Source organism: Python bivittatus, unplaced genomic scaffold (genome assembly GCF_059951505.1).
Source record: "Python bivittatus isolate LINGU-HERP-01145 unplaced genomic scaffold, Pbiv_v1 ctg000170_np1212, whole genome shotgun sequence".
NCBI classification, from domain to species: domain Eukaryota; kingdom Metazoa; phylum Chordata; class Lepidosauria; order Squamata; family Pythonidae; genus Python; species Python bivittatus.
In genome coordinates, this window is record NW_028277039.1 from 378167 (window position 1) to 396421 (window position 18255).

The 18255-nt window shown below is 48.9% G+C and overlaps 1 protein-coding gene across 3 annotated transcripts in view; it reads right to left on the reverse strand.

Annotated features, from left to right (window-relative positions):
• The window catches only part of NDRG4 (NDRG family member 4), a 39242-nt gene extending 21311 nt beyond the window's left edge, over positions 1-17931 (reverse strand). The window contains exons 1-3 of one of the 3 annotated variants that reach the window (XM_088135422.1): positions 17826-17931; positions 12007-12098; positions 11103-11147 (exon numbers count right to left, since the gene is read on the reverse strand). In XM_088135422.1, the coding sequence (XP_087991548.1) occupies positions 11103-11147; positions 12007-12075 (114 nt within the window). In that variant the 5' untranslated portion in view covers positions 12076-12098; positions 17826-17931. Of the gene's footprint in view, positions 1-11102; positions 11148-12006; positions 12099-17149; positions 17435-17508; positions 17648-17825 lie in introns of those variants that run through there. The other 2 variants (XM_088135421.1, XM_088135418.1) reach the window with 2 other exon arrangements.
• Between the last annotated feature and the right edge of the window lie 324 nt (positions 17932-18255).

The following is an 18255-nucleotide window of genomic DNA, read 5'->3' on the forward strand; positions in this document are numbered from 1 at the left end:
ACGGGGGGGGGGGGCAAAAGGAAGCTGTGGGCTTTGCTGAAAGAGAGAGAAGCCTCGGAAACCAGGGCAGGGCTCTGCTGTCCATGGTGCTGAAGCAGGCCCGATCTCTGCAGGCCCGCCCACCACCACCACAGCCCACCTCCCACCCCCAAGTTAGGAGAAGCCACTGGTCACCATTTCTCCTCCTCACCTGATGCCCACATCGTTTCATTCAAGCCGTAGGCCACCGGCCAGCAACTGGGCCTTCCCAAAATATTCTGGACTACAAGCGCTTCCATTCCTTATTATTGGCCATGCTTCCTTGGGTTGATGGAAATTACAGTTCAGAATATCCGTAGTTCACCAGAGACCTTTTTCCTGCCTTACAGGGTATATTGCAAAAATAACTGTAGCATGCAAAGAACTCCCCTGCCTATACTGAAACTCAGATAAGTAATTTAAGACACCCTCTTTCCTCTTAGTGTAAGTTCCTATGTTAAAATAGGCTGGCTCTGTGGACTTGTGTGTGCAATTAAAAACATTCTTTGTTCTCCCCTCGGACTGGAAGGAGGAAGAGTGAATAATCTCAAGCCTGTTCATATATTTGAATGGAGGGTTGTATTCACACAACATGCTTACTCTGATGAGTTAAAGGCCAAACATTTCATTCACACACACATATAGAATCTGGTTAGGTTTAATTTTGTTTAGTTGTTTTGTGGGTTAGCATGTTTTCCACACTCAGCCTTTTTGATTAACTTCTGATTCACTGTATTGTGCAAATCCAGAAAATGGGTTCATTCAGTGCCAGGTAATTTGTGCTGTGTGAACACAGCTGTGGTTTAGTATGTTAAGCAAACCAGACTATCATGTTAAGCCAACATGTTATGTGTTGCATGTTATGTAATTGTGAAAACAGGTTTATGCTGCAGCTAGTTCAAAATGTGGCCATGTGGCCAATCTTGGGCTCCCCAAGGATGGCACATGTTACACCTTTGCTGCGGGAGCTGCATTGGGTGCCAGTTTGCTTCTGGGTCCAATTCAAGGTGTTGGTTATCACCTTTAAAGCCCTACATGGCATGGGACCAGGCTACCTGAGGGAGCGCCTCTTCCCCATTACATCGACCCATCCCACCCTGTCAGGCAGAAAAGGTATGTTACGGACCCCGTCGATGAAAGAATGTCAGCTGGTGGGGCCCAGGAGGAGAGCCTTCTCTGCTGTTGCCCCTGCCCTATGGAATACTCTCCCCCCAGAGGTGAGGCAGGCCCCTGCTCTCCCAACCTTCCAGAAAGGGGTGAAGACCTGGCTCGGCCAACTCGTGTGGGGCGAGAAGAGGGGCAACCAACCCTGGGGGTGGCTGCCACCTTGAAGATGCTGCCGAAACCTTTATGTACATCAGTATCTTGGAAGCCATTCTTTATGTATGAACATGTTTTTTATTGTATTTTAATTAATATTTATTCTTGTTTACTGTAAATCACCCAGAATTGCTCTTGAGTGAGATGGGCGGTGACTAAATTTGAAATATGAATAAATAAATATAAATTTTGGGTAAACCCCAACATCCTCACAATAGCTGGGTTTTTTCCACAATAGCAGGTTGGCCCCAATTAATCAGCTGTTCTGCCATGTGCCTTAGCAGGAGTTGTGAGTGAGCGGCTAGATCCCTGAGAGTCGAGAAGGGGCTATCCTAGCATTAGGAAAACAAGCCTCTTCTTCCGTAAACGGATGCCGGGTGCCTGCGAACAGGCGCTTCCCCCTGCCGCCCGCTTTCCGTCAGTGGCTATTAAGGATTATCCTGATGACTCTGCCTTGAGAGTAAAGCCACTCCTGAGAGGCCAAAGACTACTGCCCACCAGGCCTCACACAGGGGGTGGGGCATTTCCCCTGCTCGCCCCTTCTCCTTTGGAACAGATTCAAAGGCCAGAGAGGCCAGCTTTGGTTGCTTCACCCGACAGCCTGGCTTTGAAGATCCGCTCTTGGCAACAAACATCCACTGCGGGTGCCAACACGATAGCTTTGCGGCAACACCACCTCAGGTTCTTAAAGAAATATCTATTGGGAGAGGGAGGATGCTGTGAAACAATCACTCTGGGGAAACGTCAAAGACTCCGACTCCCCGCTCATGCAGCAGTTTCAGTCTGGAAGAGGGCCCGATGCACCTGTATCAATGTAACACCGAGGGAGAGTGTTTTTCAGAAGCTTGGTCCCCAGATTAAGAATGGAGAATACAGATATAATACAGGAACCACTGAAAATCCATTATTTGGTGTCCTGCACTTTGGAAGGAGGAGGATCTGGTCTTGACCACGTCTTTTCAAGTACTGGAGGAGAATCATTCTGAGATCTAATCAAGTAAAATAAATTGGAACGGTTACTTCCCATGACTTGATGTAGCCTAAAATTGTGTTGGCCTTATCTTTAGCCACACCCACTTGTCTGCGTTAAGCATCATTCTGTTATTTTCAGCCCACTTCCTCCAACCTATCAAGATGGTGTTGAATTTTATTCCTGTCTCCTTGGAGTTCTCTCACTATCAAGATGATGTTGAATTTTATTTGTGTCATCTAGGAGTTCTCCCACCCAATTTTGTATCATCTGCAAATTTGGTAAGTATTCCCTCTACCTCTTCATGCAAGCCATCAATAAAAATATTGAACAGTAGGGGTCCCAGGACTGATTCTTATGGCCCTCTGTTCAATTCCTCTTCCTAATTTGATGTGGAACCACTGATGGGCACTTTGAGTACCTTTTTTTTTTTTTGAGCCATCTATAAATCAGTGTAATGTCCTGCTATCTAGGCCATATTTAACTAGCTTGCTAAAATGAGATGAAGTTAGTCTGGCAAGATTTGTTTTTGACAAATCCATGCTGACCTGATTATTATGGTGTTACAGATCGCTCTCTTTATGATCTGCTGCAGAACCTTCTGAGGAATCAGTATAGGGTTAGGATTTGCTAGATCTTCCGTTCCCCCTTTTTTGGAGAAAGGGACATTTGCTCTCCAATAATTTGGCACTCCACTAGTTCTCTAGGATTTTTCAAAGATAAGCCAGAGCAGTTTGGTCAGGCCACCAGCTAGTTCTTTCAGTAGCCAGGATGCAATTCATAGGGTCCTGGAAATTTAAACTCATTTATCTCTTTTATTCCTAAGGCTGCCTAACTGTCAAACAGCTCATTAGAAGTAAAGTCCTAATTCCTATCAGTCTCAGGCTTCAGTCTTTTCCCTTTATCCTGCCCTTCCCAAGTTCATGTTGGAACACCACCAGCTCTCCACCATCCATCAGCAAACCATCCTGCTCAGATCGCTGCCATAGCAGCTCACCTCCAAGCCATCACTTCTCTGCATTCCAGAATTGCAGGGACTTTCCCACAGCTTCAAGACAGGTGAGGCATATGATCACAAACCAGTTTTTCAGGGCTGTACCATGTGAGCCCTTTCTCTCAATCAATCTTCTTCCATTCCTTTCCCATCTTCCATAATCTCCATTAGTATCCTCTTCATCAACCACTAGTTGTCTCTGTTCCCTCACTTTCCCATTTCTTCCATCCTCCCTTCTCACATTCTCCAAGGCTTTCTCTAACAATTTTCCCCATCTTCTAATTAACCCCTTCCCTTTCCTCATTGCAACCAAATGGCTATCTCCCAAAGCTAATGACTAACTTCACCACCAACTTAAAAAAAAGTCCAAAATTGACTACAGCATACTCATTTTCAGTTTCTTCAAGCATTCCATGGTCACTTTCCCTGCTCCTTCTTATACGTTGTATGTCCCATCTTTCTGCTTAGTCCGAGTCCTCATCGACTAACAAAAATTACAGTGCAGAACACAGAATAAAAAAGTACTCACAATCTAAATTAAAGCTGAGTTACTTATTAATCATTTCTGCTCTTCTAAAGGGAGAGATGCTGTTCCAGGTAGAGGCTAAGATAGCCTTTTTCTATGAGCTAGGAAACAACTTAAGTCTTGGGAAGCAAAAGCAAGATTTGCAGACAGAGCCTCAAGGGAGCAGTCTTGAATTCTGGCTCCACGTTGGACAAGACTGCCCAAACCCTTCCTCCTTCATCGGGGGAGAGGTCTGTTCAATTCCTACTCCCACCCCAGCAGCTGGAGAGTCACCTTGCCTTACACCGCACTGCACTTAACCAGTGTTGCTCCTCGTCACCTTTTCAATTGCAATTCTACCAAATTCATTCCCAGGCACGCTGTAGCCTTCCTCTAGTTTTGCTTTTACTCTTGAAACAACAGTGGTATTCTTTCAGTGCTCGGACTTCAGGCACACATGAAACACAGCCACTCTACTGATAAACTACATCCACATTTTAACATTTCTCTAATTATGGCCATCCCATTTTTCAACATTTCTTTTCTCAGCATTATTCATAGCATTTGTTCACTTCCATTCTTTGGTATATCACTAGTATTCCCATACAAATCTCTAAGCTTCCAGCATTCCCTCTCTTCAGTTTCATCCCAAGTCATTTAATAACTTTTGTTTTTATGCCCATTCACTGAAGGCTCCTTCACCCACTTTCAGAGCAATGTTTTTATTTTCATCAAAACCACCCTGCATTTTCTGTCCCTCTTGCCTGTTCCTTGCTCTCTTTGACTACATTTCTGCAAGTACCTTTTTCTCTCTGTAGATATTCTATGATAGCTTTCCCTCATCCTCATCTTTTTGCAGCAGTCATTCTCTTATGTGCATCGTTCCTCACCCACAGCCACTTTTCTTTTCTTGTCTCACCGAGCAACCTTATTCGTTCTCCTCACTCTTTGGCAACATCATTCTTTTCCACCTGCTCCCAACATCTCCCACATCATGTTTTCCTGTGTCCGCTTTCCATTCACTTTGCTGGGAGACATATTTATCTTCTGCTACTTTTATCGTGAGATCTCGTACTTTCTCTTCCTGCACTTATTCTATTTTCTTTTTCTTTTCTCCATGTTTTTCCCCCAAATCCACTCCTGACACTACCGAAAATTGATCAGTCCCTCATTCAGAACCTCTCATCATCCTTGTAACCTTCATTAATACTCTTAATCTCTGCTTATAAACAATCAGATCAATTCTTTCCTTTGACATGTGGAAATATGAACAGGCTTAAACCATATATTCAGAACAGACCTTTGTCTAACCAGATACTTCTCTTAGTTAGTTACAACTGTGTAATATGTGATGTTTGTTTTATTATTAGGAAGGCTCATCTTCTATCAGATTACTGAACTGAAAAACCTGTTTCATTTGCAGCCATTACAAAAATGTGGGTAACTCGGTTGATACGAGCATAACAACATTCACATGCAGAGGTATCAACCATTGCCAACCCCCAGACCAACTGATCAGTGTGGAAGCCTTGGCTTTGATAATAAACCAAATCTGCAAAGATTCATTCTCTGTAGTTACCTCTCTTATAGACACTATTAATTCATTTAATTTCTAATTACAGAATTGACATTTCCTTCAATATAACTGCTTAATTGCAGTTATTTGCTGGCCACCTGATACTAATATCAATTTGTTGAAGAATTTACCTCTTGGTTGTCAGCATTGTAGAGAGCTACTTTGGTGTAGTGGTAAAGGTGTTGGCCTAGAAACTAGGAGACTGTGAGTTCTTGTGCACAAAAGCTGGCTGGGTGACTGTCAGAATCTGCATCGATCAAATGTTAATCACAAAAGGACTGATTTAATAGCTATAGTAGTTACTAGGTTTGCTGAATTTGCTTGCTTTGATTCTGCCAATTTGTAACGGGGGGGAGATAGTAGCTAATAGGTGTGCTTGGGGTATTACTTTGATTGTACTTGACAGTGACTTTGGGTCAGTCCCTCTCTCTCAGCTCAACACACCTCATTGGGTTGTTGTTGCAGCTGGAATACTAAGTATAATAATTGACTGATCCAGATCTTCCCCTGGTAATTTTGGGAGATTTCAACATGCCAAATAAACTACCTCTTACTGCTAAAAAATTATGTTGTTAGAGACTCCATCTACTTGTCGTCAATGCAGTGCCCTGGATTTGGCCTAGACTAAGGGTGTGATCATTGTTTTGAGTGATATTTTCGTAGAAACTCCATCTGGCCACTACACTGTCAACTGTAGTCTTTAGGATACACCCAGTTCTTCCATATGTCTCAAAAAGTGAAAGGGCTAATTCATAAAATGTCTACATCATTATTTGCAATTACTTCTTTGGTATACCAAAATCACCAAAAACATTGACAACAGCTTATTATACAGCACTAGATCTGCTAGCTCCAATAGCAGAAAAAGTAGCTCTCAGTAGAAATTTCCATCCTTGGTCACTGCAGAGTCCCCTAAAAGGTATACTCCAGCCTGGGTTCTAGCATTCCTGAATTTGGTGACGCTAGTTACCTGACACTGGAATTTTCCTTCTCTCCAGTTTTAGAAGAAGTGATAGGCAAAATGAACATTACGGCTTCTTAGACTCCTAGCCAATCTAACCCTTTTCCCTCCCTCCTTCTCTCCCTTCCTTCCTTCCTTTCTTTCTTCTCTCCCATTTTTTATAAAGGAAGTAAACCATTCTGTTTCCACCGGTCTTTTTCCTGCATCTTGGAAATACGCTTATTTGTTCGAAAAGCCTCCTTCCCTTGATTATTTGGAAAGCCCCCCGTGTGCTTGACCCAGTTATTGGCCCAGGGTCACTTGGTTCTGCTGCACATTAGAAGAGCCTTGTCACGGTCCAGAGCTTTTCCTCCCCAGCTTCTGTTCTCTGGAATCGGTGCCCTCCAGCTTTATGCTTCGAAGGGGATTACTTAAAGTTTAAAAAAAGCTTTTTTCTGGGCTCCTTTGAAGGAGCTTCAAAACAAATCAATTTTTTCCTGTCCCTTTGAACGTATACCAGTTAATATTATTAGAGGTCATGGCCCTTTTAATTTAGAGTCCCCTTTTTTATATTATTTGGCTACAATTGATGTAATTTATGACTGTAGCAATTGTTTTATTCTATGTCTGTATTGTGTTTAGTCGTAAGCCCATAAGAAATAAAACTACTATTATCAGGGAATTCCAGGAGAGGTACATAAAGTCAAGATTACATTTGCAATTGTGCAATCAAAGCCCCTGCCCCCCACTTTTTTACTCTTGACTTTTTTGCCCCCCTCCCTCCTGATGTCCCTGACTGGAACAAACACGCAACTATCATCAACCTGCTGACTCCTATTTTCATATACACACGTACATCCAATTAATACTTTCTGATGCATGTTACAGCCCTCATATCCATAATTAAACCTACACCCTCATTTCCCTGTGGATATTTCTCAACTCTGTTGGGCAAGGTCAGACTCTCTTCATTCACCCCAGTTGTATTGTTCTGCATTCTCTGATGCCCCCCGCCCTGCCCCAAAGGCAGCCCACACATCCTTAGCTGCAGGCAGGTCCTCACCATCTTGTTGCTGCCGAGGCCTGAAGTGCTCTGGCAGGCAATCATGGCAGAAACCTTCCCATAGCAGCCACATGAGGAGGGGTCTCTGGAAGCCGGTAGCCTGGCCACCTGTCTGGCTCCCGTGGTCATTTGCTTGGATGCCTCTCTTGTGCAGTTTTTTTGCATTTCTTTTCTTTCTTTGAATGGTTTGGCCAAGGAATTACTGACCTTACAGAAGATCAAATGTGAGACAGTTAGTGCCGGGTACGCCAACCACAGGAGAAGTGGGCAAAACAGAGCCGCCCAGGATTACAGGCAGATCCTTCCTGCCATCCTCTTCCTGATCTTAGCACAATCTTCTTGCTCAATGAAGTGACTCAGTAAGCACCAGACAGCCACTGCCACCCACTACTCTGATCTCAACCTCTCTTGCCTGATGTGATGGTATGTGGGAAAGACCATGGGAGGCAGGAGGAAGAGCCGCAGCCTCGATAATGGTCTGATAAACGAAATCTGAGTCCGAAGGAGGGGTGAGGGTGAAGAGGACCCTCCCTAGTTTTCGGGAGAGTAAAAGTAAGGGAGGGGAAAGGTATTTTCAGACTTGCAAGATTCTGTTATTGTAATTTTACAATAAAGATAGCATTAGTACTCATGGTTGATGCTTCTTGTCTGGACCACCTCAAAGGGCTGACACCCTCCCAGCCCGAATTCTTTTCCTTCCCTGCCTACTTGCTTCTCTCTTCCCAGATAACAACCTGGGCCAAGTCCAGATCCTTCCTTCCCCACTCTGCAAAATACAACTCCTGGCAGAGCCAGAGATACTATGTGGCAGAATGAGAGTGGGGGCATCAGGGAACACGTGTCACAGCCTGAGGGCCAGGCTCCAAAACTTTTACCATAAGTTCATCCCGGCCTTCCCACAGATTACTGCACCATCTCAGGACTGCTTTGGGACAAGGTTCTCTTCTACTGGGGCCCTGAAGCACAGCAGCCCTTCCAGGACCTCAAAGAAATGTTCGCCTCTGTCCCCCTTTTGCAGGATCCTGACTTCGCAAAGCTGCTTCCTGCAGAGGCTGATGCCTCAAATGTCATTGTTGCTGCCATCCTTCAGCCCACAACTGATCAGCGACCCTTGTCATGTGCATTTCACATCCAGAAATTAACTCCAGCTGAACTATACAAGCTGTGAGAAGGAGCTATCTACTATCAAGGATACCTTCAAGATCTGGTGGCAATGCTTGGAAGGGACAAGGTGTCCAACACAGGTCTAGACAGACTACAGGGACCTCGAGCACTTGTGCTCAAGCTTAATCAAAGACAGGTCTGCTGGTCCCTCTTGTGCAATTCAACTTTATGGGGTCTTACATGCTACAAGCACACAACAAATGGGCTAATGCCCTTTTCAGGCTTCTAAATTATGGCTCTGAAGCATCAGAGGCACCACTGACAACCACACTGTACCCCCCCCAAAATTTGCAGCCCCCTTAGGGGCTATTCCCTTGATTGAATGCATTTGGGACCAGCAGGAAAATGACCCATTTTCTCAAGCACCACTTCGCAACCTTCACATGAGCCCAGACCAGTCTGAGCTCTTTCTGTTTAGTGTGGAGAATAGATTTGTACACCACCATGGTCCAGGAGGGTTATGCAAGGAATTCTTGCAATTAACATGCCAGACTCCTGCAGCAGGACCTTTTGGCCTGCACAAAACCCTTCATTTGGTCACCCGTGACTTTTGGTGGCCACGCATCAACATTGAGGTATGTTACCACATGACCAGTCTAAGAATGTTCCAGACAAGACTGCTGGATTCCTGCAATCTCTACCAGTGCTGTCAAATCCTCTATAGATCTCATCACTGACTTTCCCCACTCCCAAGGATTCACCACCATCCTCATGGTGGTGGATCATTTCACCAAGATGGCCCACTTCATCCCATGTGCTGGTATCTCCTTTGCCAAAAAAATGGCTCTCTTGTTCCTCCAACACTTCTTCTGGCTACATGACCTGCCCACCTGTATTGTTTCAGATCATGGAGCCCAGTTCACTGCTTTTAATCTAGAATCAGACAGTGAAGCAGAATGGACCAATGTGGTATTAGAACAGTACTTCTGTTACTATGCTAGTTACCAACAGGACAACTGGGCCCAACTTCTACCTCTCACTGAATTTGTCTACTCTTTGCACACCTTGACCAAACAAACCCCATTCTTTGCCAACAATGGCTAATGCCCCAAGTTCTTCCTGGAACTCCTTTTTCACTCCCCACCACTGACATGGTACTCTCCAAGCTGCAGGCTGTTCATGACACCAACTGAGACCAGCTATAAATGGCCAAGGAATGGTACAAACATCTCACTTACCACCACTGTCAAGCAGGACCTCCTTTGAAAGTTGTGATTATATCTGGCTCTCCATCAAGCACCAGTCATTGCAAGGCCATACAAGAAAAATAGCTGCATGATTCATAAGACCCTTTCCTGTCACAGCACAGATGAACACCATCATCCACAACCTTCAACTTCCACGTATCTATCAGATCCACACTGTCTTTCATTGCTCACTGCTGGTCCTAAATGCCCTTCCACATCCCGCTCATGATGCCCCTGCATCACCTCCACCAGAGGACAGGAGGTGAGACAAGTTCTGGACTCTTGCCCTATCAAGATGTGATGGAATGTATCTACAAAGGGGTGGGGGGGTGACGTGGCAGAAGAGAGCAAGGTTCTCAGGAAGGAGGGAGTGCATTCCAAGAAGGACAGAGAGACAAGAGACAACACAGACCAGAGAAGGAGTGTGGGAAGTATAAGAGGTTTAGAATAGCCGTTCCCTAGAATCTCCCAGGGTATATAAAATAGTTGCAGTAGTACAGATTTAGTCTGGCAAGATTTTATCTACACGGTGTAAGCAATAAAGGAACTGAACTCTGTTGGACTGTTTCCCTGTTGTTCTTGGGCTGGCCCTGAAATCAATCTTGCCAGGCTCAGATTTCTGTATCGACCTTGTTTCCTGTTTCCTCCAATCTCAAGGATGGGGGAAAAACATGTAACTGGATCTGTATAAATGAGTCTTTTATTTCATAGACACCCAGCATGTCAGTTTTGCCCTGCCATTTCATACTATGTGTTCATGCCATTTGCCATTTACTCCTTTTGCACCACACTGCAGCCTTCCAAATGCCATGGGCATCACCAGATGGGCCCACAGATATTGACCTCCAATGCCATTGTAGATTTGGTCAACTTCGGTTTTTGCATAATGAATTTTAAGTGTCACATGAAATATCAACCAGGTTACCAGCCTTAGGTGTGCCATGCCATGCGCCGCCATCCCTGCTGATGGTAAAGCCAATACCAGTTAATTTGGGCACATTTAAACCAATGTGCCACAAGTACACCACAGCTCAGTTTTACCCCAGGCATGCTACACCGTTCTGCGCAAGCTCTGCTTTCTATTTAGATCCCCATGCACTGAATTAAAAGTACGTCACAAGCCAACATCCTGTGGCCTGCGATCCACCAGCTAGGAGCTCTAGACTGCTCCGTGACTTTCTCAGGGTACGAGAAATAAACCCAACCAGGATGGGGCCACCAAGTGATTATTTTTTGCCAGATTTCTTGCATGTCCTACGCAGGGCCAGAATGTGACTTTTGAAACTTTGGTCCTGCCACTATGATGGCAAATCCCCCATTGTTTCCTGAGTAAAGCAGAAAAAATGGGAACACGTGGAACCTTACCTTCCAGTCAGTGTCCACTGCAGGCAGGAAAGTGTCTGAATTCTCCTGGAAGGAAACACATAAAATCAAACCTGTGCTTCTCTTGGCAGCTCTGGGATTTTATGATTCCCACTGATCCTACAGCCAGAAAAGCACCTGCGGAGGTTCCTGGAAAGAGACCCATCGAGTAGACTCTGTAGAGCAGATGTTCTGTAACCTGGGGACCACCCAAAGTCACCCAGGGTGACTGGAAATTATAAGCACTGGTGTCCAACCTAATTTTGGCTGATCTTGAAAAAGCTAAGCAGGATCCGGCCTGGCTAATACGTGGGTGTACAACCACCAGGAAATGCCAGGAGTGCACACTAGACAGGGAAGTTGAGAGAAATCCCAGGAAAAGGGCATCTTTCCTGGGGACCACTGGGGACAGGCGGCTCTTTCCTTGTCAAGGGCTGTGTGCATTAATGAGGGATAAAGCCAATGCAAGCTGGGGGTGTGGCCTGTGAGATCAGCTGTTCTTTCTGCCGCTTGCCTCTGGCTTTTTCTTTCTGTTGGCCCTTTTCCTTCTCTTGTTCTCAGACTCCGTTTCCCCCTTTGTTTGCTCCCACCACCATCCTGCCAGGAAACAGACCAGCAGCATCTACAGGGGAGGACAAGGGGGGGATCAGAGTGATGGAAGCGGTGTCACAATCCCTGCCCCCTTTTCCATGTGTGTCGCGACATCAAAGGGAGGGAGCTGGAACAGACAAGATGCTCTTACTAGAGATCCAAATTGATGGCAGAGGGCTTTTGAAATTCAGCCAAGAGACAGATTGCCCATATCTGCTTAAATCAAGGGTTGTCAGATCCACGCCCTCATCGTGCTGCTTAAGGCAAACGGCTAACAGTCTCTAGATCCAGCAGAGAAGAAAAGAAAAGGACTTACCAACTCAGCATCTTGTCCCCGGAGCAGTGGCTTCTCTTCTGTAAATCGCTGCTCGTGTAGGCTAGCCATGGTCACTTCCTGGAGCAACAGTCCTGCACAATGAAAAAAGCCTGCATCAGTCAGTGGTTTGCCCCAGTCCTCGTATGCCAGGGGAAAATCTGGCCCACTTTGATGGCATGCCCTCCTGCGCAAGAGTGGAAAGCATCATGGGACCGGTCCACATCAACCGCTTCGGAAGAGCATGAAGGGTTACAGCCCCCCTAGAAACCTGGCCAAGCCTGAGGAGAGAGGGCTGCTGTTTGCTCTTTTGGAAAGGCACTCACACAATGGCGGCCCATGTTCAGTTGACCTTAGCCCAAGGTTAAAAGCTTGAGTTGCACAGAGCCATGGAGACGGGGCAAAAGATCCAGAAAAGCCCCCTGAAGTTGGCCAGCTCCCTTCCACTTCTGTGAACCCAGCCAAAAGAAAGATTGAGAAGATGTGAGTCACCGGCCAAGACAGCGCATGGGAGGACAAACAGCGAAAGAGAAAACACTCTCTGCTTGCAAGCCTCTGCATTCTCCCTTGGGGGAACATCACCCCCCTTTCGATTTTAAAACATAAAAAAGGCCTTAGAAGATCCACACACCTATTTTTCTGCTTTGGGTTTGTGGAAATAGAGCCACCACAAATCCATGATTTGCTGCCGAAAGAGTCTAGGACCGCCTTCAACTCGTGGGCTATAGAAATTGCTTACCCCTCTGGAACTACACCATTATGAATCTGGATTGTCTTAATGACTGTAAATCTACAACTGATAAATTACCATGACTTATAATAAAACGAGATTGCTTCTTGATACGTAGGAACTGATTGCCAGAGGATTCAGGAAACGGGTGACTGGTCAGGCTTGTCTTTTGAAAATGCTCGGAAATGGTTTCCCATGGCCTCCTTCCTAGGGCTTAGAGAAACTGACTGGCTCAAAGTCACCCAGTTGGCTTCGTGCCTAAGGTGGGACTAGAACTCATGGTCTCCTGGTTTCTAGCCTGCTGCCTTAACCACGACACTTAACTGGCTCTCTCTAACCATCCTACCTCTTGCCTATCCCACCCTACATCCAACCTCATCCCCAAAGGCTCTGTGGAAGAGCCAGAACTTGACTGCTCCCAAAACACCAGTGGGCCATCTCCTCTCTAGGGGCAAGAGGCTGCTCAGTAGGAGCATCATGGCAGAAAGCATCTGTCTCAAGGATGCCCCTCATCCATACCTGCCATAGGTGGGCACCTGCAGCGTTCCCTCTTGGATGGCTCTTACTGGGTGGGCAGATTCCACCAAAGGGGCAGCCTCACAGAGACTCAGGTCCTAAGTTAGAGGTGAGGCTCACAGGTGATAATGTATACCTGGAATTGCACCCAGAAGCCAACCAGCAGCCAACGTGGCTGCTGCAGGAAGGGTGTTACATGGCTGGCTAAATTGGGCTGGACCCATTATCACAAGGGCAGCTGCTTTTTGAACCTCAAGAGCAGTCCAGGACAGAGCAAACCACAGTAGTTGAACTGTGAGGTGACAAAGGGCAGGAGTAATCATTGTGCAGCCTCCTCTTCCAGAAAAGATCAGACCGCCTCTGACTTCTCCAAGATGTCTCCACAAGAGGTAAAGCTAGTTAGCTGGGAACCAGCAGTGCTCAGGCAAGACAGAATCATGTCAGCATGAAACCCACATCCCTGACTCTTAAAGCCAGGAAAAGATAAGCCGAAGTCCATTGACACGGAAGGGGGGGGAAAGGCCTAGGATTTAGCCCTGAGGCTGACCCATATGTAAATGGATGATCTAACTCTAGCTATCTCTATCTCTATCCCTATCTAGGTATCATCCATCTAGCTAACTTCTTCTTTCTTGTCTGCAGTGAAGCAACTTATCTAGCAGGGTCAGTACATGAAGCTGTTGGCTAGTTACTGAATGCACAATTGAGTTTCTGGAGAGTCAAGATTCATTGCTGTGTCTTGCAGCTGACAGCTGCAAACTGAACAGCTTTCTCTATTAGAAGGTTGGACAAATAATTTTTGCTATCCCTCCTAATGCTATGATCTTAAAGCCAGAGGGCTGCTTCCTTGAGCTACAAGAAAGCTAGCAGGGGACCTCTACAGCCAATTTTCAGTTAATGAGCAAAAAGTCTTTTATTTGCAATGTAGACTGTATTTTTTACACAGTGAGTGGTGTTATTTCTTGCACTGCAAGCTACAGGCATTTAGATCAGCTTTGACTGCTGCATATTTTTAGCTTTCTGAACAGCAACTACAAGATGGCTTTATTATTGGAGTAATAAAAAAAAACTTAACCCCAGAAAAAAGAGCAGACCTTCATGAGGACCTTTCTCCCCGCATACCCCAAACGTGGAACTAGTCATGATATTTTTATTGTTGGAATTTATTTATTTATTTGGCTTTGTTTGCTTTATATCCATCTGAGCCCCATAGTGGTTGGGGAATTTCTCCAGCCTGGACGCCTGAGGAGTTCAAGTGGATACAGGACGACATGGTGTTAGAGGGCGGGGTCTCAAAGGGACCCTGCAGCCGCTGTTCCCACCATTTGCCTGTCCTGCGCCTTTCAGCAAGATCCAGTCCACGCCAGTCGCAGCCACACCCAGCAAACCCACTGAAAGGGCAGGTTCACAGCACATTAGAGCAGGAAAGAAGGTATCCCTAGGTGAGCAGGACCACTAAAACAGAAAGCCTGCATCACAGAGGCACACAGGAGTTGCCATACACATTGGCCTTTGTCTTATGTCTCAAAATGTGCATGTTTGCAAAAGCAAGTTTCTCGTCCCTAAAGGACTGAAGGCATGTGGACTACACAGAACTTTCAGAGACTGAGTAGTTTCCAGTAATCACTGTGGGGCAAACCTCCACATGACAAGCAGAAGCAGAACGGATTACATTATTCTCAATCTCAGAAATCAGCAACATTGATTTTAGGGGAATAATGAGAAATTTCCAAAAATGCTGAATTGTTTTGAGAGAGCGAAACAATAAGCAAAACAGAATGAACAAAGGTCTCTCTGTTCCAAGAAACTTAAGATCTGAGATTAAGAGAAAAGAGGGAGGAGGAAGGAAGCTCAGAACAGCTGAGAGCACAATTTCCCCTGCACAGGGAGGGAGAAGATGGGGGATGAAGCCAAAGGCTTGGCGGGAAAGACCATTTTTGAAGCACGTTGCTGGACAGGGCAGTCCAGACTCTCCATTTCTCACCTGCTTCCGCCTTCAGTGGAAGGTTCTGAAAAAGCCATAGAACGCAGTTGGCATTTCTTCTATGACCAACTTGTACCATTTCCCCGTTTAGCCACGCGTTATTTAACGCTGGTGATGCCCAAGACTTACTGTACTAGTAAACAACCCACTGGATAGTGTTGCTTTGCAAGTGGTCCTCTACCATTCTTTCCTAGAACAATTAATCTGCAGATGAAACTGAGTCCCCAAGGGAGCTCACAGTTGTATGCAGCCTTGTCTCCCGCATAAACCTGTTGAGGGAGATTTGTAACTCTCATACCATAAGAAATGCTTTCAGGGAGGAGATGGAGCAGCTGCAGAAAGCCCAATGGCTTGGACCCTTGTTACTTTGGGACTGCGTTCTTCAGACAGAATCCGGAGGCGATCTAATGAGGCCCCCACCCTGAGAAAAACCAGGAGGGCTAGGACTCTTCAGTGACAGCCACCTACTTCTGGAACAGCTTGCCCCCTGAGCTGGGTCATGTTCTCACCCCCCCATGATGGTTTGGAAAGGATGGAAACAGCCCTTCCAGACCTGTTTGATGGCAGTTATGGGTTACTGTCTAGTTTTAAATCATTGTTACGGCGTTTTTCTCTCATGTGCTATAAGCTGCCTAGAATCAGAAGAATAGTCGACATACAAATGGGGCAGGAGCCACCGCCACCAGTCTCTGCTGACATGGCAAGGCCCAGCTTTCAGGCGTCCCCCTTGGTCTCCGCAACTGCCCTCCTTCCCTTGTATCCTTTTTTCCCCACATACAGAACTTGGCACGAAAAGCTACTGGATGCAGAGGAATAACTCTGGAGGGAAATAAAGCTCTTCCTGGCAGCCCCTCCAGGTCAGCGGCTCTGCTGGTGCAGCCTCCGTAACTCTCGTCCTTGCACCAACAAACACACTGCTTCAGAAAGCTGAAGGCTTGAAAGGAGGAGCAAACAAATAAAAAAAGATATTTTCAAGGTGGGATTCTGGGAGCATCCTCCTTCAAATCCTCTAGCAAAGAGAGCCAGGGACTCTCATGCAGATCATGCGGCACTGGGTTTATTTGAACCCTAAAATTAACCACGCAGTAAGACTTCCTGCCCAGGAAATCTGAAGCAGCAGTCCTCTATCCAGGGAGTTGGGAGGCTGCCCGGTTCAATCGGATGGGACTTGATTCTGAGCAAACACGCAGGCATGTGCCAGCACTGGGGCATTCCCCAGCGGCCCCCCTGCCCTTGCCCCCTCTGGGGAGCGGGCTCCCTGAGCCCAGATCAGCTTCCTGTGGTCTCCAGCGGCCGTTCCCTAGCAAGCCTGTCTGGCATCTAAGCCTGGTTTTAGCCCCGCTCCTGCTGCGCGACAGAGGGCACCTCGGCTTCCTATGACTTTGCACCTCCTTCCAGGCAGCGCCTCGGCTGCCCTTGGCAACGGTGCGGTGCTGGGAAGAGAGCAGGGGACCGGGAGGCTGGAACGGGTCCGAGGCTGAGAAAGCATCACTCCGGATCTCGCAAGCGCGGCGGCGGCGACACCCAGAAGGACGGTCCGGCCCCGCGGGCCGAAGCCTGTTCGGCCTCCCGAGCGGGGCAGGAGGGGGCCGCCGGCTGGCCCTGCAGCCCAATGGGCCGGGAGCCGCCCCGCCCTCCTTGGCCGCCCCCGCCTGGTTTCCGCCAGAGGTTGCGGGGCCCACCGCCCCGCCCCGCCCGCGCGCGGCTTGCGCACCCGCTCTTCAAGGGAAGGTGCCCAAAAGGCGGCGGGGGCCGCCACGGAGGACGCGCGCCCGCGCCCGCCACGAGCCAACGCCGCCTCCCCTCTCCCCGGCAAAAGCGGCATCCCGGCCGCCGCCGCCGCCGCCGCCTCTGCCCGGGGCCGCCTCGCAAGGGCCTCGGGCGGCTCGGCGGCGAGGTCTGGGCCGCCGCGTTACCTGTCAGCAACTCGATCCTCTGTCCCCAAACCTTCATGGCGGCGGGGCGAGGAGGCACCTGCGAAGCGGGCGAAGAGGCTCCGGAGCGGGCGCTCAAGGCGGCGGGAAGGGGGGAGAGCGCGGGCGGGCGGGCGGTGGGCATCGCTCCAGAAGGGAAGCAGGCGGGAGCCGGGAGGGGGCTGAGCCCAACCCAGCGCTTGGAAGCGCCGGCCGGCCGAGCCACCTTCCCGCGCCGCGCCGCGCCGCAGCTGCCACGTCTTGCGGGGGGAGGCGGCGGCGGCGGCAGAGCGGCGGGCCTGACCCCCGCCCGCTCCCTCCCTCCCGGTCTCCAGGACGCGGCAAGCGAGAGGGCCACTTACGGCGCGGCGGGCGCGGAGAACAGACCCGCCTGCTTCCTGTGCTGTCTAGCCCGGGACCGGCTCCGGCTCCGGCTCCGGCTGCGCGGGTCCCCCGGCCGCTGCAAGGGAGGAGCTTCCCCCGACCCGGATCCCGCGGGACTCCACGCCTCCGCTCCACGCGCGCAAGCCCTTCGGATCGCCCCTTGGCGCTGCGCGGGGCGGGAGGTCGCGCGGGAACGGGGAGGCGCCACGGGGGGCGGGGAGCGCGGCGGCGTGACGCGGGTTGCCGGAGGGGAAGGAGGCGGCCGTCCGCGCCGCGCCTCTGAGGGCTCCGCTACCTCGCTCCGTCCCCGCCAGCCTCGCGAGGTAGCGGGAAGGCTCCCTGGACCGCCCTGGGGCGCGGTGGGCGAAGGCCGCCCAGCCGCGCCCTCGGCGGCTCAGACGTGCCGGGCCAGGCTCGGGCGCGGCCCTCTGGACTCTGCCGGCCCCGAAACGCCCGGCTTCTTTCTGAGCGCAGGACGGTGCGGTCCTCCGCGGGAAGCGGCAGCGGGCGGGGGGGGGGCTCGACGGATCGGGGGCAGGAGAGGGAGAGGCCGCGGACCGCTGCGTTTGGCGCCGTCTGCGGGTGCGAAGACGCTCCCTCCGCGTCTTCATCCGAGCCGCCAGTGAAGGCGGGGCAAGCGAAGTCCCGGCCCGCGGCGCCTCGTTCCCTGGCCTAGGGAAGGGCTGAGGGGCCCCAGCGAGTCATGGGTACTTTGTCAAATGCCT